The 22882-nt window shown below is 45.4% G+C and overlaps 1 protein-coding gene across 5 annotated transcripts in view; it reads right to left on the bottom strand.

The window, feature by feature from the left end:
* Positions 1 to 67: 67 nt before the first annotated feature.
* SIN3A (SIN3 transcription regulator family member A) overlaps positions 68 to 22882 on the bottom strand; it is a 42347-nt gene continuing 19532 nt past the window's right edge. For 4 of the 5 annotated variants that reach the window (XM_064517583.1, XM_064517582.1, XM_026115672.2 and 1 more), the window contains exons 7-21: positions 22339 to 22491; positions 21850 to 22008; positions 20452 to 20541; positions 18851 to 18969; positions 16471 to 16681; positions 14170 to 14286; positions 13176 to 13414; positions 11690 to 11873; positions 10565 to 11138; positions 9829 to 9998; positions 8164 to 8337; positions 7064 to 7156; positions 6613 to 6707; positions 5843 to 6050; positions 68 to 2924 (exon numbers count right to left, since the gene is read on the bottom strand). In XM_064517583.1, the coding sequence (XP_064373653.1) occupies positions 2694 to 2924; positions 5843 to 6050; positions 6613 to 6707; positions 7064 to 7156; positions 8164 to 8337; positions 9829 to 9998; positions 10565 to 11138; positions 11690 to 11873; positions 13176 to 13414; positions 14170 to 14286; positions 16471 to 16681; positions 18851 to 18969; positions 20452 to 20541; positions 21850 to 22008; positions 22339 to 22491 (2817 nt within the window). In that variant the 3' untranslated portion in view covers positions 68 to 2693. The remainder of the gene's footprint in view (positions 2925 to 5842; positions 6051 to 6612; positions 6708 to 7063; positions 7157 to 8163; positions 8338 to 9828; positions 9999 to 10564; positions 11139 to 11689; positions 11874 to 13175; positions 13415 to 14169; positions 14287 to 16470; positions 16682 to 18850; positions 18970 to 20451; positions 20542 to 21849; positions 22009 to 22338; positions 22492 to 22882) is intronic. The other variant, XM_064517584.1, reaches the window with a different exon arrangement.

Raw genomic sequence — 22882 nt, 5'->3', positions numbered from 1 at the left:
TCCCTCGGCAGCACCCCCAGATTTCATTGTGTATGATCAGGAAGGAAGAAAAACCTGTGCACAATGATTAGCCCTGATATTTTAATGGAAATACTGCACTACAGTCAAGTTTACAACATTTGTATAGAAATCACATGGATAGTGGGCCAAGGATCACATTACAGAATACAAAAAGCAAGTTCAAATAAAAAGAAAAAATCTTTGCTATTGTACAGGCTGGGATCAGAGCTTGGAGCTCAGATGTCAGACACGGGGAGGGAGGAAAGCCGCTTGTGGAAACCCTGCTGCGAAAGGGGGAGGTCTCCGTGTGGTTTATTGGCTGGTTTTTCCTGGGCACCGCAGAGAACAGGAGTCCGCGTTAGCCCCCCTCCGCTCAGAGGACATGCAGGCACAGACTCGGGACAAGACACCCACAAAGCAGCAGCAGCAGCTGTTACTTCCAAGCTGGTTAAAAGTCTAAATCACCCAGACTTCCGCTTCCAGATCACCTTGAGCATACACAGGAAAAACGGGGGGATCAAGACCGGCGGGGGAGGGAGGGAGGGAGAGGAGCAGGGGAGTGCACATAAAGCCTTTGCCACGGAAGAGGACACACGAGACCCCCTTCCTGTCCGCTTACAGCAAAAGGAGGAGAAACGAGACAGGTAACTTATTGCTGGCAAACTCTGAATATTCCCCGATGGGCTCTTCCCTCTCTTGCCCTCTCTCCATAGGAGGCTCCCGTTCATCTCCACGGCTAGATCTGCCTTCTGCACATTGGCTGCCAATGAGTAGCGGCCCCTCCGGGCCATGCGCTTCGCCTCCGCTCTCCCGGGCCGTGGGAAGGTCCGCGAGGGACGGGCCCCCCCCGGACCTTCGCCCGAGCCTCTCCCCTCTCCGTCCTCCGCACACGCTGCTCCAGCTCCCTGCCTGCGGGAAGGAGGGGAACCGAGCCCCGCGGGGAGACAACTCGCCCTCTTCGAAAGCCCTGGGCCCGAGGGGAGCGACGGCGCAGCTCAGCTCACGGCTCCCCGCCTGGGACAGCGGAAGCAGTTTGGGCGCTTAGGCCTGGCAGCATTGGTTTGTGCAAGGAAAGCTGCCTCCTTTGAGGAGGAGAGACAGTGCAGTTGTGTCTGTCGTGGCTTACGAAGTCCATGCCGACTTCTTTTTAAAATCAGAATCTTCCCTGTGTTTAAATATCTGCCAGCGCTAAACTTCTATACTTAAAAAAATATATATCCCATATGTGGATTTCACTAGTGAAATGCACCAAAACCCACCCCGCCCCCTCGCCCTTCTCTTGCACACACGCACGCACCACGCACAAACACACACACAGAGCAGCTCTATCAAATACTGGTTTGGTACTTAAGATGTTTTCTCCAATACTGAGAGGGAAAAATACATAAGCACAATCAACCCCAGCTAAGTAGCTCAGCAACACTTCCCAAAAGCGAAGGTCCTTGGAGCTGGAAGACTAGGTGGATAAAAATTACCCACCAGGAAACAAAAATTAAAAAAATTAAAAATTATATAATATATATTTATATATCTTAACAGACTGCTTATAACTCGGTTGTGTCAACCACAAAACACACACACTGCCTCTGCTTTTTCCTCTCAGATTGTGAAGCCAATAATCAAATGGTGCCCCCTCTTCCCCACCCCAAAAACTGCATGCTGCATGGTGCCTCTCAGACCAGGAACAGGGCTGTGGGTGAGCGAGTGTCTTCCTCCAGTAAGAACAAAGACATCATTTTTATTTACAAAAAAAGGAGAGAAAAGTTTCCACACAAAAGCACTACAATGATAACTCCCTTTGGTAAAAAGTGTAATAAATGTCTTCGTAGGTCTGTCTGTAGGTACTAATTCTCAAGCCACCTGGTACTATGGTACACAAGAAGCTAGTACAGTTATGCTAGCACATCAAGCATACTTCCTTTAATAAAAAACAAAAAAAATTGACAATTTGTACATTTATTTACAAAAAAGGAGGGGAACATGTTAAAATTGTGTTTTTTCTGTGGTGTGTGTGTACGGACATGTGTGTGAAAAGCTGGTGCATGGCACTAGGAGAGACTAGTAAACAAGCAGGTACAAAAAACAGTTCCACTGGCACTAGAAAGGACAGACCAATCTGCACTGGTTGAGTCCAGCATGGGAGGGCGGAGAGGGAAGCGAGGAACCGAGGTCAGCTCCGTGGGGTGGCGTCGGGCTGCGGGAGCGCCTGGGGCCCCGCGCGAGCTCCTCGCGAGCTCGCAGCGCCGCAGCGGAGGAGACGCCAGCTGTGACAGGCACCTCTGGGGTTGGTGACACGCGCCCAAGCAAGCTTGGAAACGCACCCATCTGCTCAGGTCGCGGCGAGCCTCCGGTCCTCTTCCCTCGATGCTCAGGCCTCCGGGGAGTTAAGCCTCAACACTGCTGGTGTGTACGAGCTAGTTGTGTTCCTCTGGGATCGCTCAGTTTGGAGAAGGGTCCTTCCCTCCGCGGCGCGTGCTGAAGTCGAAAGGCCGGCGGCCAGCAGTCCCAGCACGCGTCGGCGGAGATCCTCGTTCCTACGGAGAATCCCGCTGGTGTCAGGTTGTACCAGCCACCCCCTAGTCAAGTGGCCATGTTACGGAGATACACAGTGAGGGGAGAAAGGCATCTTCCTCATTTCCTTGATGCGCACACACACACACACATATCCCGGGGTCTTCCCTCGCCCAGGGCGTTTACGGTGTCTTGAATATTGTGCCATATTTGACGCGGTACTTGTTAATGCTCACAAAGTGCAGGGTCTCTGTGTCACAGGTGGTGGTGCAGGGCACCAAGCCCTCCAAGCCTTCGCCCATTAGCCACTTGCTCGTCTCGGCTGCCATCTCGCGGGTCACGTGCTCCTTGGTCCATTTGTCCACCCAGGCCTGGAACCGCTGGTGCAGCCGCTTGCTCACTCTTTCGTGGGACTGCAGAAATAGGAAGGGGTATTAAAAAAGAAGGCTTCGACCACTGATTTGCAACAGAATTCAAAGCTCAGCAAGCAAACCAGTTTCTGAGTCAACACAAGTGGCTGGAGGGAATTTGTCAGGGAGACGCTGGCCCTCGCTAACAACAGAGGAAAAATCCTGCTAAAGCCCCCTCAGGTCTCCCTTCTACCAAGCCTGGCTCTAAGGAAATTACAATGACAAAACAAACTCAGAAATACCAAAAGATTGTGCTAACGACTGCCAATTATGTCACAGTGCTTCCCACCCCCCCCTTTTTTTGTATTTCATTGTACCCCACTATGCAAGTGCTTCAGATCTGATGAAGAGAAGGGATCGGCACACGTGCCATCACAGAGCTGCATGCAGGCACTAACAGCAGGAGCTTTTCAAACTCCTCCTTCAGGGCTTGACTTCATGAACTACCCCTGCAATAACCTTATGCTCTTCATTTAATACGGCGGGCAGGGATTTGGGAACGCAGAGGCGTGCGGGAATGGGACAGGGGATTTGCAGGGAGCAAGAGCGGGCAGCTCTGCAAAGGCCCTGGGCCAGGGCAGCTGGAGGACGACCACAGCGCGCTCGCCCTGCTGCCGAGCCCCCCGCGCCCCCCAGACAGCGATGCGCGTCCCCAGAGCGAGCCCACGAGCGGAGCTGCCCGCCTGAGACACGGCCCTGCACGTGTGCAGCACGCTGCGCAGCGAGATCGGCCGGGAGGTTTCGGGCAGGCTTACCACGTGTTATACGTGCGGGGGGACCCGACTGCTACGGAAAATTAAGAACAGGGCCAGATCTGAACGGTTTGAGAACCACTGGCTTAACACAAGTGTCAAGAGAGAAAAACCTGTGTGCGTTCTTGACTAAGAGCATCTGTTTAAAGAATGCAGAATCTGGGACAGATGGTTTAAAACCATGGCCGGAAACTCACGATTACCATCATAATTTAAAACAGTAAATATAATTAAACCTCAAGATCAAAACTAACTTATTTATTTTATGCTTTGTTTTATTCTTCTCCCAAAGAATGATGTCTTCTCATTGGCTGCTAACCATTAAATCCAATCAATTTGTAGTTAAATGCAGCTTTTGCAGCCCTTTCAGTACACTTCACTAATGAAGAGGTTATGCCGCATTCTAGGTACTTAAAAGTTCAATAGTTTGACCTATATTCAGATTCTTTGTGATAAACAGTGGCAAATTGTATCTTGCTTATGAGATAACTTCTCCTTGCAGTTTGTGCCAATTGAATTGGATAGATGGAATGCAATCACAATCCTCAAAACTGGCATTTCAAAGAACTGCTATTTAACTAAACATCTGATGTGGATATAAGAAGTTTAACAAAATTACTTTTAAATGGATTGAGTAAAACCATTATTTGTGTCTCATCAACAAGAAACAGATGGCAAGTAGTTGTTTTGTAAATTTAAATAAATGAATAAAACGGGAGATGCTGAAGGATGATTTACTGGACAGGAAGCAATGAACACCCCTCCTGCTCCTTCATCTCCTAGTAAATTTTCTCAGTGGTCAGGATTTCACTGAGAAAAGCAAATAATTCAATAAACTGAAAACAATCTCTGCAGCTATAGGAGGGACTATTGCTGACGGAGCCTCTTGGTTACCTTTGGTTCCAGTTGCTCAAGCCAGTAACTTTTGCCTGGAACTGGCAGGTTTCACCTTCTTTTTGCACACAAAGGCATTCTGTTTGACAGTTTGTTTCAAGTAGATTATAATAAAATTACAGTCAAGTATTTAAATCCTCAAGTTTAAATAACCATACTAGAATTGGATTTTACTGTTACAACCTACTATTCTTCTCTATCAGACAGAAATATTCCAATGTGATGAGAAAAGTAACCAAGTGTCAAAGCACTCAGAACACCAAATCAATTTTCTTCGACTGAGTCATTGCAAATTCAGCTCCTCTGGCTGTTATCACCGTGAATAAAAGCAACTCCCCAACCTGTACAGCTCAAGAACAGCTGGAGAGTTCACACTTCCTCCCCGCTCCCCTCTCTCCCTCCCAGCCTATCCCACACACATTCACACCCTCCTTTCTTTACCCCTGCAGTTACTTTTGGCACAGAGTACCACAACAGCTTGGACCAAAAGCAAATTTGAGTAACTTCATAAAGGGTTAAGCAGAAGCTGAATTCCAATTTATATCAGGCATCACCTGCACTGACTGCTGTGCAGGAGACGAGACAGACTGTTCCCTTGCACCCAGGACTTCCTAGCCCTGGGAAAACACCCACGGTGACACCTCTGTAGCCGTGACCTCGCTGCACCCGTCTTTGCCACAAAACCAGTGTTTCTAGAGCAGCTGCCGTAGGTTTGCAGCGCTCTGCCGTGCGGGAGCGACCTGAGGACTCCCGCTCTCAGTGACTGGGGACAGGAGACGCTGAGGGGATGGTACCCAGAGGGATTCGCTGGGTTCGAAAGCGTTTGGTGCTCTGCACTCTGAATGATTCCTCTTTGGAGAAGCCCTGGAAGGACAGGCACTCTCACAAGTCACCACGAGAACACACAAAAGACAGGCTTTCCCTAAAACAGGGGCAAACCACCCACAGGAAGTGCCTCTTGGAAGAAAACTGAGAGCTAACAGTTGAAACCACTGTCCTACCATAGTAAAACTCTCTGGAGAAAAGGGAGGAGGGATGGGAGGATGACGAGTTAGATGAAGAAGTACAAAGGATTACACCTTAACAACATTCAGAAGATCTTTAGTGTCTTGGGAGGACAAAAACAGCACATCATCCTCCTGGCAACATAAAGATCACTGAATGTTACCAAATGGGATCCCCAAGACATTTTATCTGACTCTTCCCACCTGACCTTTGAGCAAGAGGTCCCAGAAAACACCAGCTGCCCACCCCAGTCCTTTCACTCACTCCTACCTGCTGAGCTCGCAGCAGAGCGGTCCTCCTGTACATGTAATCCTCCGATTTGATCACGTACACCATCTTATAGGAGTTCAGTTTGAATTTACACTCCAGCTTGTCCAAGCTCTCCACGTTCTCCATGGACTTCTTACTGTTTCCCTCCTTCCCTTCCTTCTCCTGCTGCTCCCGACCACGCTGACACTTACGGATCCGCCTCAGATTCCTGCAAACCAGAGAACCCCTCTTGGGATTAGTGCTCGCCCTCTAGTACTAGGCTGGATGTAGCTGGTGGATCTGTGCTGACCCTTCGCGAACCTGACATACAACTTGGAGCACAACTGCCACCGATTAAAGTCATCCAGGCTCAGACCCCTACGACAAGTCAGCCCACTGGGTTAGCTCTTTCTGAAATGACAGCTATTGTACAACCAGCTCCCTGCTCCCTGCCTTGGCACCCACTGCTTTTAGATAGAGGGTTACTGTAAGCCAAGGCAGGACTGCCAGAAAACAATCTGGCGAGTCAACAGCCCTCACCCTCTCTGCCACCTGTGGACCATGCCATCTCTCAGTCACTGGAGAGCAGGAGCCTGGGGTGGACCCACAGGCTTTTAGGATAAACAGCAGCACGGTACTACTATGCCACACTGCCAGGGTAACGGCTTCTATAGTGGCATCAAAATACAGGCAAGACTGAACACCCAACACTGCGATAGAGCACCATTGCTCTGCCCTCTATGGCCAAATACAGTCCATCAGGCAGTGTCACGGCACAGCCTGCCACTCACCTTGGCAGGAAGACCGGTTTCTGGGCCAGGTGCTCCCGGAGCTCAGGGGAGGTAGAATCGGAGTTCACGTACCGCTCCACGTAGTCTGACCAGCGCTGCAAGTGACGACACAACACACGTTAGCCACCACTTTCCCACCAAACAATGAATGATGCTTAAGGAGGCCAAGATGGAAGTTATATGATGAACACAAGGTCACCTTTGATGACTCCATGCATTTTGTTCCCACAAAGGCAAGTACAACGTATCACTATGCAGTTTTGGGGGCTTTCTAACATAGGAAAAAACAAGAAGGATTTGGCTACTCACATCACTGAAAGCTGTGTGTTGTGTTGCTGAAGTTTCTTTTTTCCTGTGCTAACAGACTCCGGACCACAACAACAGTCAACTGGACATCCTTGTCCAGTGCACCCTTGACAATCAGTCAACTCTCTGCACAAGCTGCTCTTACCTCTGCTTCTACTGGGTCATCAGAGTTCTCCTCTTCTGTGTCCAGCAGTTCAATGGTTAACTGAACTTGACCTCTGCTCTGAATGAACATCAGCTAAAAAGCAAAAGGCAGAAGGGGCTTTAGTAAGAGGTTTCAAACTGAAAAAACCCTCCACTTCTCACTAGGGCAAAGGGAGAATGAAGCAAATCGCATAGTTTTAAGGCAAAAATCTGTGCCTCCCACATTACTGACGGCAAAGGGAAGGGAAAATGCTAACCAAATTGCACAATCTTTGAGGAAGAGAAGTTTTAAAGCTTTCCGAAAAGCTTTTTCTTTCTTTCTTTTTTGTTTTTTTATTTTTTTTTATTTTTGAGGGATAGCGGTCCCTCCTGAGCCCCCGAGATAAGTTTGAGGGCAAGGGAAGAGAGATTATACATGAAGGCTTTTATCCAAAGTATTTTACTAGCTCAAAAAGGGCCTGACCACTTCCTGCATCTTAGGCAGAGGAAGTATGGATTTGATTAGAACAGTGCACCAGGTTTATTTAGCAATGTATGTAGTCAGCAATGATTTAATGCCCAGTCACTATTAGCAGATCTCTCCACAGTCTACAAAGGTTGAGACATCAGAGAAATGGGAAGGTTTTATCTGAAAGATTAAAATCTGTGAGAGCAAATCAATCAACGTGACACAGCCCTAAGACTTTGTAAAGCACAAGGGATATTCGTTGCTGTTCCACGAAATATATTTCTCCCTGGCTTCATCTCTCCTCAAAACCTCATTTCTAAGGGGTCCTTACAGAAACATTAACATTCCCGTGCGCAGCTCCACTCTGCCCGTTTGGACTCAAGTAAGTTCTGCCCCAGACCGTAGTTAGACCAGCAGTAAGTGGGTTCAGTACATCACTGAAAAGATGCTACTATGTGCCAAAAGCTTGGGACCTGCCACCAAAATTCTCCTATTAAGTTTCAGAGCCACAAAAGGTCTCAGAGGTCTCAGGGCTCTTGGGTGGCTAAATAAAGCTCCTTTTTTAAAGGGCTGGTGTCTCTCCTTCTTACAAGGCTTTCCCCAAACCTCACTGCTTGCTGCTTTTGTACAAAGGTTTGCAGCCATGGCTTTACCTTGAAGCAGTTCTCCTCTGACATGAGCTGCTCAGCTTTGCGCTGGTATGTGGCCTCCAGAACAGTACGAGAAGACTGAGAAGTGAGAAGGCCTCCAGTTGCTCCATTGTTATTCTCTGACAGGTAGAGATCTGTTACCTGCACGCAGATCTCGTCACTCACTATATGCTGGAGCTGCGAGAAGGAAGAACACAGAGAAGGCTTTCGTGAGGATGGTGTTAAAACTCGGGGGAAAAAAAACAAATTGCCTTTGTGCTTAATGCCTCTCGTCTTGCAGAAGATACTTCTCCTCGCCTAAGGCGCTTAGGAAACCTTGTTTAGGAGACATGCAAAACCTGGATGGCGTGTCAAAACCCTGAGCAAGGCAGTCACCTGAAGAGTGAGGAAGTCTCCAAAAATACGTTTTTGTAACTGCTATCAATAGACTCTGACATTAAAGAAAACAGCAAGTAAAGCTGAGTCTCTATCTTCATTTGCCAGCATTTTAGGTTTTGTAAATATAAACTACAACTAATAAGAAAGAAGGCATTCTTTTTATCTCCTGAATACCAATACACAGTAGCAGAACTGGGCAACCTCACTTCTCACCCAGAACAAGCCTCAGTCAGAGGACCGCAGAGGACATGCCCATCTGCACAGACTAGAAAGAAGCAAACACATAACCATGTGTTTTAGCCTTGGGGGTGGGGGGGAAGAGAAAAGCATCGATTTAAGGCAAGTAGCTTCTTCAGCCGCAAATGATCTCTGGATTTTTACATAGCCACAGTATCTTTTACATAGCTGGCATCTTTCAAAAGACAGCAGGTAGCAAAGTACAGCAATCTGTACAAAGCTATATAGGCAGGTAACATTCTGATCAGCAGTAAGGTAGAAAGGTTTAGAGCATAACCTTAAGTAAGGTTAAGTTAGCATAACCTGTCCACAGTAAGGGTTCGCTTCTGTTTGAGAGGCATGGAAGATTTTAAATCAAATTCTCATTTTGCACAAGTTTAAAATCAAGTCTCTTGACTGTTTTTTTAATTCAGTTTGTCTATGGATTGAAATAAAGAATGTTTGAAAAGCAATTCTATCCTTGTGAAAGAGGAAATACCTTTCATGCAATTCTACTTCCAGCCTCTTGCACGTATTTTTGTTCTTTCTGCTATAAAATAGAAAATCCCTTGGTCACACATTCTTCCTACCTGCCCAATAAAATGGCTAGCGTTTAACAACTAAAATTAGCTTCTCAAACAACCAGATAAAAGACACACAGCTTTTTAGAAAAGGCATCCATTGTCCTTACAAAACTGGTGAAATGAATTATTCAAATGCCATTTAATTCTTTTTCAAAGTTAAAGCAAGATTAGCTCAGGAAACACTCTGAAGATGAATACTTACATCCTAAAGCTGCTGGAGAACAAAGACAGAACTCTACATGAACAGAGAGGATATTCCCAATAATTTAAATACATCAAAACGTATCCTTTATCCTTTATTACCTCTCTTTATATCAGCCCTAGAGCAGGGTTTAAAAACATCCACATTTCACTTGCTGAAAGCTGAAATCCCACACTCAGGCATACAATACTCCCCCTTAAGTCTGGACCAGGGCTCTCATTTCAGGAGAAGACCTGCCACCTTTCTCTACCCTGGTCCATCCACCCTCCAGGGTTTGCTGGCACTTACCTGTCGAACAATGCTCTGAATCAGCTTGTCCATGGTAAAGGCGATGTAGGCATGAATGGTGAACATTTCGCGCAGGGAGTCCTCGTACTGCGACGAGTCCATGTTCCCATCCAGGAGATTGCGCACCATGTCCAGGAACGCCGGGTAATAATCCTCAACATCAATATCCACTGCAACAAGAGAGAAGGGGAGAGATGAACACACATGACCCCCAAGAAGGATCATTCTCACAGAACAGCTCCATTTCTAGGAGCAAACAGGCAAGGAGTTTTGGTCCTCAGACTACTCTACCCAGTCAAGGAGAAAGTTACTGGGATGGTCTTAAATTTATCTTTTATAGACATTTAAATGGGACTTTTTAAGGCCCCAGGTACTTTCATAATCTCTTGCTTTCTGGCTCTGGCCTCCTCCATGAGGGCTTTATTTCTTTTTAAAACACTTAGGGAGCTCGATGACACTTTAGATAAGTAAGTGAAAAATGAAAGCTCTTATGAAGTAACTGCCGCACATTACTGTTCTACTATTGCTGATCGCTATTTGTGTCCCACATGCCCACACCTTCCCATCTCCTCCCTCAACTCAGTGCTGCACAATGATAACAAAAGAGAGATTTCCACTCCCCTCTGTCAAAAAGGGTTCAGCATTATAACACGCCTGGAGAAACCAAGTAAGCTTCATCAACATACTATGAATAGAAGCAGCTATCTTCCCAAACCTCACATCAGAAGTCACTCACTAGGCTCCTTCAGTCGCAGCTGGATCGCAGGACTGTCGCTCTTGTCTCGCTTTATGCCTAGCACTTCCCTTTCCCACTCCCTTTCCCGCGTCTCCTCTTCGATTTGCCGCTCAGCCTGGGTGCAGATCCTCAGCAGCCGCAAACACAGGATCTGATGCAGTCGCATGAATATGTACCAGTTGTTGTTCACATAGAAAAGATTGTAGACCTCATCCATGCCCCGCAGCTTCTGGGCTGTTGTGTTGTTGAACATCAGCTTGGTTTTGGGAGGACTGCCTCCAACACCATTGTGCTTTTTTGCAGCCCCAGTAGCTTCATCCACATCCATTTCTTCTTCTTCCTCCTCTTCCACATCTGAGAGTTCACCTCGCTGAGCAAACAGCAGGTCTGGAATGAAGTGATACATAATCTGCTTGATTTTGTACTTGTCCTCTTTCTGGATTCCTGTCTGCCGTTTCACATGGTGGATGATGAGAGAGGCAGCATCTTCTAGGATCTGCTTGTCTTCATAGGCTAATGATAGGTGTGGGCCTGTGGGTACTCCAGCATTGTCTTCCGAAGCCTGTTCCTGCCTCTAGGAATAAAAAGCACAGCACACAAGTTAGTTCCACAAACACCTCCCTATGCTCAAGAACCTTTTAGAAAGCTCCCACAGTGGCGCAGACTACCTCTCTCATTGCATCCCCTTGACAGAGGGAAAAACCAAACCTCCCACTGAGATGAGTAGGCTCTTCACAACACATAACGAAAGCTGACAAATGTTTCTCCTGTTTGCACACCATCATCCCATTTCTGTTCAAGAACCTGTGGCTACTGCTACCAACAGGACAATGAGTCTGTCGCCAGAAGGCTCAGCCATCTACCCCTACTAATTCAGCTGCTACATAGCAGCAGTCACTTCGCGGCTACGCTGACTGCGCAGGCTGGCTGCATTCAGGAAAGGGCAGTCTTCCCTCCTCAGACACAGGCAGCTACACGTAGCCTAAAGCAGCGGGTACAGGCCCTTCTCTGTGAGCATCCCACTTCCTCCAACCGCACCAGCATCGAGGGTGAAGAACAGGAAGGGAAACTACATGTGCAGAGTACATAAGCTTGAGGGAAGGAAACTATTGGTGACCGTCTTACCTCATCATAGATACTTTCAATCTCATTGAGAAGACTCTTTGACCTCAGGACCTTGGTATCATTCTGCTTGAAGTTGATGCCCTGGTGGTCCAAAGATTTCAGGTAATATTTCTCATTCTGCTCTCGCCAGACTTTATTAAATCCCCTCTGGGCTTCTCGCCATTCCTCCTCTTTCATCTTTAACCTTGAATCAAGAAAACAAAAGACCAGGGTGAATTAAGAGATATAAAAGTCCCATTCTGAGCATTTATGGAAAACCTAGACCATGGTAAAATGGCAGGTTCCTGGACACTATTGAGAAAAGCTGAATCCCTCATGAAAGGTGCATGAAGGCCATCCTATGGACATAGCTTTACAGGATGGGCACCCTGCATATGCTCTGCTGAATAAACCCCTCTGGATGTCTTTCACGTCTAAGTAACACAGCCAGCAGCAACTTGGCATCACTCTAGCCAGACTGAAGGGATGCAAGAGCCACAGGAAGTGGTACAACTCTCTTGGAAATCCTCAAAGAGTTGCAGAGCTCTGGCTGCTGAGAAGGTGAAGCTTAGTCCAGCTGATTAACAAAGTTATTACCCCGCAGCAAGCACACCGGAGCTTCCTGGGAATCAACTTCAGAATCACCACTCAGTGTTTCAAGCTGAAGCACATGCTGCAGCCTGCCTAAGGCAATGCAGCCACGGCAGTTCAGGACCTGACCCACAGGGAGAACATCCTTGCAGTGAGGTGGGGGAGACGTGACCTTGCAGGTATCCTAGGCAAAACTGTTTCTCTCAGTTGTCAGAGCCCTGAAACATGGGAGCAACAGTCCTGCAGAGATGGTAAGTAGCTGGAAAAGTGTCTCTCCTTCTAGCTGGTTTTACAGTTGCTGCCTTCCATTTTCAGGAAACGTCCCGTTGTTTACATGCCCAAAGGATAAGCAGAACATGTTGCTTTATTATGCTTCCATACAGCCTCCTGCTTACACATCTCCTCAAGCTTCCTCAAGAGTTACAGTATTTGCTCCCTCTCCTTGACCAAGTGAGGCTGACAAAAGAAAACTGAACAGGAATCTGAGTGTAGTACAGACACTGCAATTTCAGCCAATGGTCACTTGCAGCAGTGGGATTTGGAAAAAAAGAAAAAAAAAAATCAATTTTACCCTGTAACAATCCTCACAGCAGAGAGATTGTTTTCATCTTACATATGATCCTGACACATTTTGTCCAGGGTTAGGAAAAAGCAGGGTTTGAAAGGAGACAATAAAAGTTCTACATCCCTCCAGCTGAGCTGGTGACATTTTTGTTTCAAAAGGGCAATGACCTTTTCCTAGGTGATTATTATGAAATACAGCAACTGATCAGAACATAAATGGCATTTCTTAAATTACATGCCCTGGAGGTCAAACACTTTAGGGGCAGAAATTAGGTACTTTTATATAAATCTGGATCGTGGATCACGCATTAGACTTTGGTAGAGCCCATGGGGCACGGTGCCAGAGCACTACCTTTTCAGCACGATGGGAACAGCAACAGATGGGTTCTTCCGAAGGCCATCAATGATGTCAGCTGCTTTGTCAGCATATATCCTCTGCAGAGCCTTGCGGTGGATCACCTCCGAAGTGCCACCGAGAGTGTTGTCCAGTCGGAATTTGGCTTGCTCCTCAGCAGACAAGCGCGAGAGTTTCTTTTGGATTGCCTCAAGGACGCGGATTGTTGCCAGGTTGGTCTCCAAGACAACATCCAGCTGAAATGAACGGTGCATTAGCCATAGCTGAATAGATAAAACATGATACTTCACAGAGACTAACGTTTAAGTGACATGAAACAAGAAGCCATGCATGTTTAACAAGGTGTACTCCAGCAGCGGTTTCCACGTTTGGCTGTTCTAAAATAATCCAATTATATATTTCGTCTGCTACCTAAATAATACTGTGCAAGAATGTAAAGGCTACCAGAATGATACTTTTAACAAATTACATATTCCATAGGGGAACAGAGTACAATTGACAGTTACTCTACAAAAGGATGCGACAAATCTGAGCATATTCAGGTAACTGCCAAGCTAACTTCTATTTCAAGTCAAGATGTCAATCATTTAACATCCTGAACGTATCTTTTTTCAGATTATTACACGGGAATGCACGTTTCTGTGCTTTACAGAGGTAGTAAGGACAAAAAAAAAAAAAAAAAAAAAAAAAAAAAAAAAAAGCAGCAGCGATGGTACACTGGCCATTGAACATTTTCATCTGGAGTGAATTGAACAGAAGAGCTCTGCACAAAAAGCAAGAGGCAGGGGTGGTAGCTTAGAGTGAGATATGGTTATTCAGATGCTGCTTCTTGCATTAAGAGTACACAAGCTCTCACGTAGAAACCAGATGACAGAAACATAATAAAAACAGATTCTAAGGAGCAGTATTTAAGATAAAATTATATCAAGATCATTAATTGCTCACAGGACCCCAGACTTTCCAAGTCATGAATCAGGGAAAAGTAACTTACCTCAAAACGCTCATCCTCGCACCTGTAGATGTGCTCTTCATATTGCGTCTTCTTGGAGCTGACAAATGTGGAATCTTCGGACCAGGAAGGGAAGGAGACCCAGGTATCATTCAAAACCTTTGTGTAAGACAGGGAAAGACAACGACCGCAGTGAGTCTCTCGAGGGGGTCACAGGACTGCGAGACACTTGGCTGTCTGTGAGCCCAGGCCTCTGATAGGAGAGTCTAATTCCTCAGTCTTACAAACTGTCTCTTGCTTCCTAAGCAAAGATACTGCCCAGCATTCACAGGGCGAGCCCAAATGGCCGGGACGGAAACATCTGGGCAGTCTGAAAAATTCATTAGTTGGAGTTGCGAGAGAAAACTTGCAAGGGAGGAAAAAAAGAAAGGTGAAAAAAGCTTTTCCATTACTTTGGATGAACCAGCTGGCTGTGGTTTACTAATCATACGTATGATTCACCACTGACGATATTGGGTGGTCATCACGTTAAACGTGACTGCTACGCAGTACGCGGTTTCTGTCTCCGAAGAAGGCTAATAAAGAATATAAACCCGTAGCCCAGTGACACCTTTCCTGACAGAGATGCTTAGCAGCTTTCACTACCTCCAAAACAGGAGCAGAGCATTCCCCAAACCTCAGAGAGGCCAAAGGCAAAGAAACATGCATTTTGGCAGGAAATCTTCAATGTCAGGCCCGATTTTCATAAACCTGAAGCCCAAATAACTGAGTAACTAGATTCTCATATGAAGAAAAGTTTATAACTGCATCACACAAGACACTTTGAGACACGTTAGGACTTAGTTTAAAAACTTTTAATTGTTCCTTGCCCAGGCAGTTTTCACTATCCTACCATCATTTCAACTGAACACTTATCACCACTGCTAACTGCTTGTCTTGGTCACCCACATTCATCCTCCCCATCTTTCAGGGAATGTAAGCACAAAAAAAAATGTTTTGTTCCTAAACTGCAATCTTTTGGCTGTTTGTCCTAGGTGCTGCAGAAGTTTGCAGTTCCCTCGGGAAGGGATTTCTGGGATTCTCCCCTCCTCCAGTGAACACTCTTAAACAGCATGTTTCCTAACTGGCCTTCAATAAGAGTCCAGCCCACTCGCCTCCCTCCAAGCATTACCTTCAACACCAATGAAGGAATAGGATCAGCCAGTACCTTTCCCACTTTAACCAAAAGGTCATTAAACACATTAAAGGACTCGGTGAGTACATCTGACCCCCCAGCACACGTTCAGGAGACCAGCTTTGGCTCTTGACGGAGAAATTTCCCTATAGGGAGCTGATTTCCCCAAACAATACGCTGTTTCTCAAGACGGAAGTCATCTTAGCATTTCGGGTAGAAAGAAAGAAGAACGGGGGGGATATGTGGGAGAATTTATCCACAAAAAACGTGATCTTAAGGATGGGTTAGAAACAACCCTGACAGTGGACTAAGTGGGAATTTAGTTAAAAAGGTAGCAGTAATCTTTAATTAAATACTCCCTTATTACAAATCCCTGAGATCACATGAAGACCATACAGAAAACTAGTTCTGCCATTTCCTAGCTTTAGAGTTTTTGCATTTTTACCCTTAATGCTTTCTCACACAGACTGTATGCCATGTAAAATCTTATATATCTAATGCCCCTTAGTTTTACGTAAGTAGAGCTACAACTATTTGGCATCTTTTTCCAGCTGCTCCTCAAAGCATCATGCAACCCTTTCACAAGCACCAAAGAGGTGAGGCCAGCCATCAAAGCCACATGAGTATCAAATCTTTCCCCACCTCCCAACCAGCTTCTTGTATGGCCTATTCCTAGGCTGAAGCTTTACCCTACAAAATAGCTTCTGGCTACAATCCCCACGCTTCCAAGAATGCCAAGTGCTCCCTTGCCACTAGAAACACCTGAGGGTGTACTCCTCCTGGGCTCCAACGCCTACTGCAGAGACCCCGAGCCAGGCTGGTATGTCCACACGTGTCAGTGGAGATGCCAGCCTGGGTCCCCAAGCACCATAGCCGCTGGACCTCAATGCTAATGAGACCCTGTAGGAGCGGCAGCCTCCAGGCCCAGGCTCCGTACCGGGCAACACACCCACCAGTTCTGGGGCACACGCGGTGGCACAACTCAGGGCACTCTGCTGTGCAAGAGCGGACGTGCCCTGATGCCCCCAGAAGCCTTTTCAGCATACCTCAAGGATACAAAGTAAATCCTCGTCCTCTTCTTTTATTCCACTTACCGGTGCTTCATTCCCTCTAAGAAGATTGGAAACAGCCTTCCTTTGCCATGCAACTCCTGCGTGAAAGCGTCTTACCTCTTTACACAGCGGAGTCCGCCCTGTGCACTTGGGTTGCTGGTAGCTCTTGGGTAAGGCTCGGTAGCTGGAGCCCAGTCTTTTACAGGAGGCATAGTCTATCTCCATGGCAATCCCCTCAGTAGCCCGTTCCTTTGGATACGTCTCCATGTGAACAGACTCTTTATACCCCAGAAAGTTTTTAAACCAAGTGAACAATTCTGGGAATTTCCTAAAAATAAAATGAATGATGTGAAAAACTAGCTAAGAAGAAATCAAACAGCGCTGAGCTGTGATATGGAGGCTAGAATTGCTTGCTACGGAAAGACCGTGCCCACGAAGGCCCTCTGAATTACCAGCTTGGTGAGGGAGGACCCTCACTGCTCAATCCCGCTTCCACAGAGTCCGAGGAAAAGGGAACCTAGTACCTGTTGCTCAGGTTGCAGATTGCTCTTCGGTGCAATTAAGGTTCTTTCGGATTACCACCCCGTATTGTCAGGGATAAACAGACAAGCACCAGAATACTCTCCACGTGCCTTGTTGGTACAGTCCCCACAAGCAAAGAACTGCAGCCACAGCTTTCACGGCAGAGGCAGCACCTCTTGCAAGATGTGGCATCAAATCTGGGTCTCTCAGACTCCTCTTGCAGTGAACCCAAGCCAGATCCCTAGTTGTTTGCCAATATGTTCTTAACCTTAAAACAGATCTTCTCTTTTCAAGTTGGAAAGCAGTAAGAAGAAACTGAGAAGTGACTCTGTAGCTGTCCTGCAAAATGTTTCTATGCTAAGGAGCAATAGCTTCAAGCAGCCCTGCCTCTCAGACAGCAACAGACCAACACAAACTATGAAGAAGCCTTTTTTTTTTTTTTATGGCCCAAGTTAAAGTCTACTTGTAGATAAAAGTTTTGTGAATAACTTATTAGTCTAAAATAGTGCATCTGTTCAACTCCTTTTTCTCATATTGCTGAAGCTTTGCATGAGATATTGAACCTGTTACTGACACTAATTGAATCACTGCTCATTTACTGCTTTTTCATTACATGACAGAAGATAATGTCCAACTCCAGAATAAGAAAGATAACTATAATATACCTATCCCAATACAGATATTCATTCTTACAGCTAGGAGTACAGAAGATGGATGGGAGAAATACATACTTTTCTGGTTAAATACTTCACCTTTTCTAGCTAAAAGTAGTATCCTAATGATACCTGACTTGTCCAATTCCAGTGAAGCAACATAAACTGTAAGCTCCTTGGGGCAGTTTCTTTGCACAGTAGCTAGTGTAACAGGGCTCTGAACCCAATTTACATTGTTATTACCTTCTCCAGCTGGACTTGGAGCTCAACTCACAGGAATAAGGAATATTAATTTTGCAGCCCAAAGCTGATGAGAGGATATTTATTATGTCTGTTTTAAGTGATTAAAATGGAGCAGTTCTGCACACCACTAGCAGTTATGGAATCATAATTTCTGTTTAAACTATACTATTCCATATCATTTTTGGCTTCTGGACAGAACTTCAGTTGTTTTTTGCTTTTTTGAAATTTTCATGGGTTTGTATCAGCACTTTTTTTTAGGAGACATATCCCACATTATTTCACGGTCAATCTTTTCTCAAGTGAAATAATCCATGATTCCAAGAGGCTGCAATAACAGGCATCTAAATAGTTCTGTTTACTCTTCTGAAAAAGGAAAAAACCACAGCAAGCAGTACCAGAACTGCTCCTGAATGCTGCCTGCCTGCCAAGACATTGCTAGGAACCTCCAAAAAACTTTTTTACTTCCTCTTAGATAAGAATGAGAAAAGGGCAGTGTACAAGAATATGAAATTGGAAGAAAAGCTAACGCAGGATGCTTATTCTTCTGCTCCGATAAAAGTCTAAAGCACATAGCACTTGTGCAGCATTAGCCACTACAGGGCTCCCAAGATTTATCAATATCTTCCTTTCCCATCTCAACAGGCCACTTAGTAGCACTTGGCATCTTAAAATGTACACTCATGACACCCCCTCAGACTGCGCTGGAGGAAATAGGAGACCTCAGAGAATGCACTGCCATAAAGTAACTCACGCAATCTTTTTGTGGACAGAAAATTCAGCCAGTGGCAGGCTGCACGGATAAAAAACGGGTCAAGAGCAGTGGAGGAAGTGGGCAGCAGAGGGGGGATTCCATCTCAGATTTACTCTGTGGCCCAGACAGTTCAAGAAACCACTGCCCGGCTACCGAAGCTGTGTTCCTCCTCCGTGACACACAACCACGCAAGATGCATTCCTCCGAATGACCACAAACATTAGCATTTCTTTCCTGGCTTTGAAACAGGAGCAGACCCATTGGATTATACTTCTCACCTCCTAGCGCTGACCTTGTAAAGAAATGAACTTGTCCAGGCTTCACTTACCCCAGGAATGGAGAAACTAGCTGCACGAGCTCAGCCCGGGAGATCACCTCCTGGTTGAAAATAACCAGGCAGCGAAGGAAGTTTTCGTATGCCTCTGTGCTACGCAGAGCTTTGCGGACCTTTCAAAAAAAAGAGAATGCAAAAATCTTTCAGAGGAGAGAACAGTAGGCAATAGTATTTTACACATTGCCTCTGACCATCCACAACCGTGGACAAAAGCCTAAATGAACTGAACAGAAATTAACTTGCTCAAGTCCATAGGGCCAGAAAAACAGCTACTAAAGAAAGCCATCTTCTTGCTGGACACACCTTGCAACATCAGCTCTCTACACTCGGGTGCACTATTTTGAACAGTGAAGCAGCAAGAGAAGAATGAAATCCCTCAGAAGAAACCCCTAACAGCTGGATTATGAAATTCTGCAGTTGGCGATGACGCAGCTTTAACAGGAGCACCAGAAGCCCACCCAGGCTGCCTCTAACCCCTGCAGAATACCACAAGTATGGAGCAGGGGGAAGAGGCTTGTACCCGTAACTAACACCATGCCAACCTCTGCCAGCCTCCACCTGCTCTATAGCTCGGGTTATCACAGATGAACCGGGTTCTGCAGTCCTTAATTTCTCGCTAAGAGAAAACTGAAAGATTCATTCCAACACCATTACCTTTCCCATGAGAACAGTTAGCATCTACGCATCAAATGGAGATCATTAAGATATTCGTCATTACAATTACAATCCTTCAGCAGGGATTTTTACATTTACTCATGTTAACACCTACACATTTCTCCAAGCGATAGATTGGTTCCCAGTTACTATTAGCTGATCTACAGGGTGCTGTGAAATGCACCACATCATCAGAGAACAACCAAGACTTTCACCGATGTATGAGTATTACTTAAAAAGCTTGTTTGCTCTCACTATATACTGCCCTCCGAACCATAAAGAAATGTATGAACATCTTAGGGAAGAGGCCAAGGTACCACCTGGAAACATCCCACCTGGCCTTTATCTGTTCTACACGGTAAACCAGCAACAGGTAACAACCGTGCAAATAATTAGATTCATCTCTCAGGGAGAAAAAAGAAAACCAAGGTTGACGCGAGTCAGCTGCATTGCAAACTGAGCTCCCACCCTGCAGGCATGTGGTTGTGGATGGGTACAGCAAACCGTGCCAGCACAGCAAGAAACCCTAGGCACATCATCAGTTGTTTTGGGGATTTCACAGGCTGAAAAAATTATGGAGCACGAATTACAGAAAAAAATTTGCATTCCTGTAAATTTCCAGGAGATTTAGCAGCCATAACCGCTGACATGTGCTCCATGCCAAGCCACCCTCACCAAGGCTAGCAGCAGCAGATGAAAAGCTAGGAGAATCATTCTGGGGGAAAAGACACACATATCTGAGTAAAAAAAGATGGCAAATCTTTTAAAAAATTCATGGGATCCGACGTAAAGGTCATCTGATACATCCGAGTTCAAGTTGACAAATGCTGTCAGCGCAGCATATATACCACAAACTTCACCGCGATAAAAATCAGGGTACCTACATGCTATGAACATAAATCAATGATACAGGATTGCTTTCTCTGAATGAAACTTCTCACCTTCTCAAAGAACAGAGATTCTGTCCCCACGCCATGCTTGCTGGCTTCTGCCAAAGACTGGTCTTTCAAACCAAGCAGCTTCGGTTTCTTCTGTTATACATATACATAAAAAAAAGGCAAGACCAAAAAAAAGGCTGTTCAGCTGAGGAGGTTGCTGTATTTTGTATATCTATCACATAAGGGTTTCAGCTTCTCTACTATACTACATGTTTTCAAATAAAAGAAAGGTATTTTTCTGGAAGGAAGTTTACATGTAAGTGTGTGTTCCAAGTTAAACTATTAATCTTTAATCAGTGGCATAAAACTCCAATATTTCTAATACAAGGACATATTCTTTTCTCTATCTGGTTGACTGAAATAGTCACTGGTTATAGTATATCTCATTTTTCTAACTGATTTGCAGAATTAAAAAAAAAGTTTTTGACTAGCACCCACCCAGCTCTTCAAGTCTTACAGCTCCCTAAAATTAGTGTCTTTCTTCCTGCACTCCACTGCAAGATCCTTTTTCTTCCCCACATCAGCCGAACACTCCACATCCTGACAAAGGCTGAAAGCTACCTCCAAAATGTGTTTTATTTTGTTGTGTTTTATTTGAGGAGGAGTAGAGAGGCTTCAAGGGGAAGTAAATGAGTGAAATTAAATGATACAACTAGATGTGACAATGCTTTTCTTTACAAAGCAAGATACACCACCTTCGAATAAGGCAGACAACTTGTTCCAAATGCACAAACATTAAACCACGCAGCCACTAACTATTTTTATTAGACTGCAAGGCCTTGTTCTCCCCGAAATGTGGGTAGTTTGAAAAGGGTAAACTTGGCTAAGAGAATAATCATTAGTCATTGTATTATAAGGCTTATCATATCAAAGATGAACAAACATGATGCCATTGCATCTGCTCTAAGTTCTGCTTTAATAAAGCTTTTGGGCACACCTTTAAGTTTCCCAAGTTTCCCTCAGCTATCCTCCCATGTGCCTCAGAAACACCACTACAAATTCTGGGCAAACTTATTTTGTGACTTTACTGAGACTTCTTTCTCCAGACTCCACACCTCCCTCTCATCACCAAACACTGCTTTATTAACCGATAAATACACACCCATGCATTCTGCAGCATTCCAGTAAGGGGAGGAAAAGCATTTTTTTTCCCAAGCCAGCAAAATAACTGTTACTACCCTCGGGTACAGATAACAGCAGCAGTTTATGAAAATTAGAGGCAAAGTCTTGCATTTAGAAACAATCACTTGAAAAGGTTTCTTTTAAAGGCAAGCACTAGCTTCAGTTTTCTCAAACTGCAATCTGTGCCTTGAAATCACACAGGTTTGCAAAACTTATCCTATTTTGCCACTGCCTTCTGGGAAAAAACCTGACTGCCGAACAAACAGCACACGCTCTTACCTTCACCGGAGGGGTTGCTCCAGGTCCTGAGTGCCGTCGTATCTGACAGCCGTTCTGGTTGGGTCTCTGCTGCTTGTTGTTGAGCTGTGGCTTCTTCACGGTGCCACCATGGTCATTTCTTACTGATTCCACTTTCTCTGCAGTTGTTTTACTTAACAGCTTATTTAGAAATAAACCCACAGGACTATTAGAGCCGAGTTCCACGTATCCAGGCAAAGAAACATGCCTGATCCTCCTAGCTCTAGATAACCAATGTATTTCACTGCAGTTACTGCAGTCTTAGAACAACTCTTTTAGGCAAAGGGATCATACTTAAAAGACAAGCTATTGACAGGAAACAGTCTTTCCCTGTGGCCCCATTCCCACATCAGTAAAAGATCACTCAAAAAACTCAAGAAGCAAACAAACACCACAGCACATTTTTCTGAACTCTGGCTGCACAGTTTTCCATCAAGTATGTCAGTCCAGCGTATCTACAAGAAGACTCACCACAGAGCTGTTGGCATCAGGCAGGAACTGCCCAAACTCAGAGAGCAGATCCTCCTGGTTTTTGAAGAGGCGTGCCACCTGCGCGTACACCTCCTGCTCCGTCAGAGCCGGCGTGTAGTTACCGCCTGCCTCCTTGGCGTTCCGCTGCTCTTTCTGCGGAAGAAACAGCAGAGGTGTCAGAAAAAGGGCCCCTGACTATTAAGTGAAAAAGAAACAAACCAGTAACAGAATGAATGAAACAACAAAGGTCTCAGTATCTTCAGTGACAAATCATACTAATTGCCCAGCTGGCCCATAAACATTAGGACACTGACTGAGCAAGTGTTTTCTTTAGTTTTTACATCAATAAAACAGCCATGCTCTCTCTTCATGATACATACTCACAAAATGACAAATGGGATTTCAAAAAAGGCATCCTACCTGTTATTTCAGACACTTGCAAATAAAGACGACTGATGTAAATCTTTTATTTCATGCTGCTACACAATATTGTAATTTGCAAGAGTCATCTGAAATCTGGTTAGCTTGCTGGCCACAGCTAATC

This window comes from Dromaius novaehollandiae, chromosome 10 (genome assembly GCF_036370855.1).
Source record: "Dromaius novaehollandiae isolate bDroNov1 chromosome 10, bDroNov1.hap1, whole genome shotgun sequence".
Lineage (NCBI taxonomy): Eukaryota > Metazoa > Chordata > Aves > Casuariiformes > Dromaiidae > Dromaius > Dromaius novaehollandiae.
This window is presented reverse-complemented; position numbering and strand designations above follow the sequence as displayed.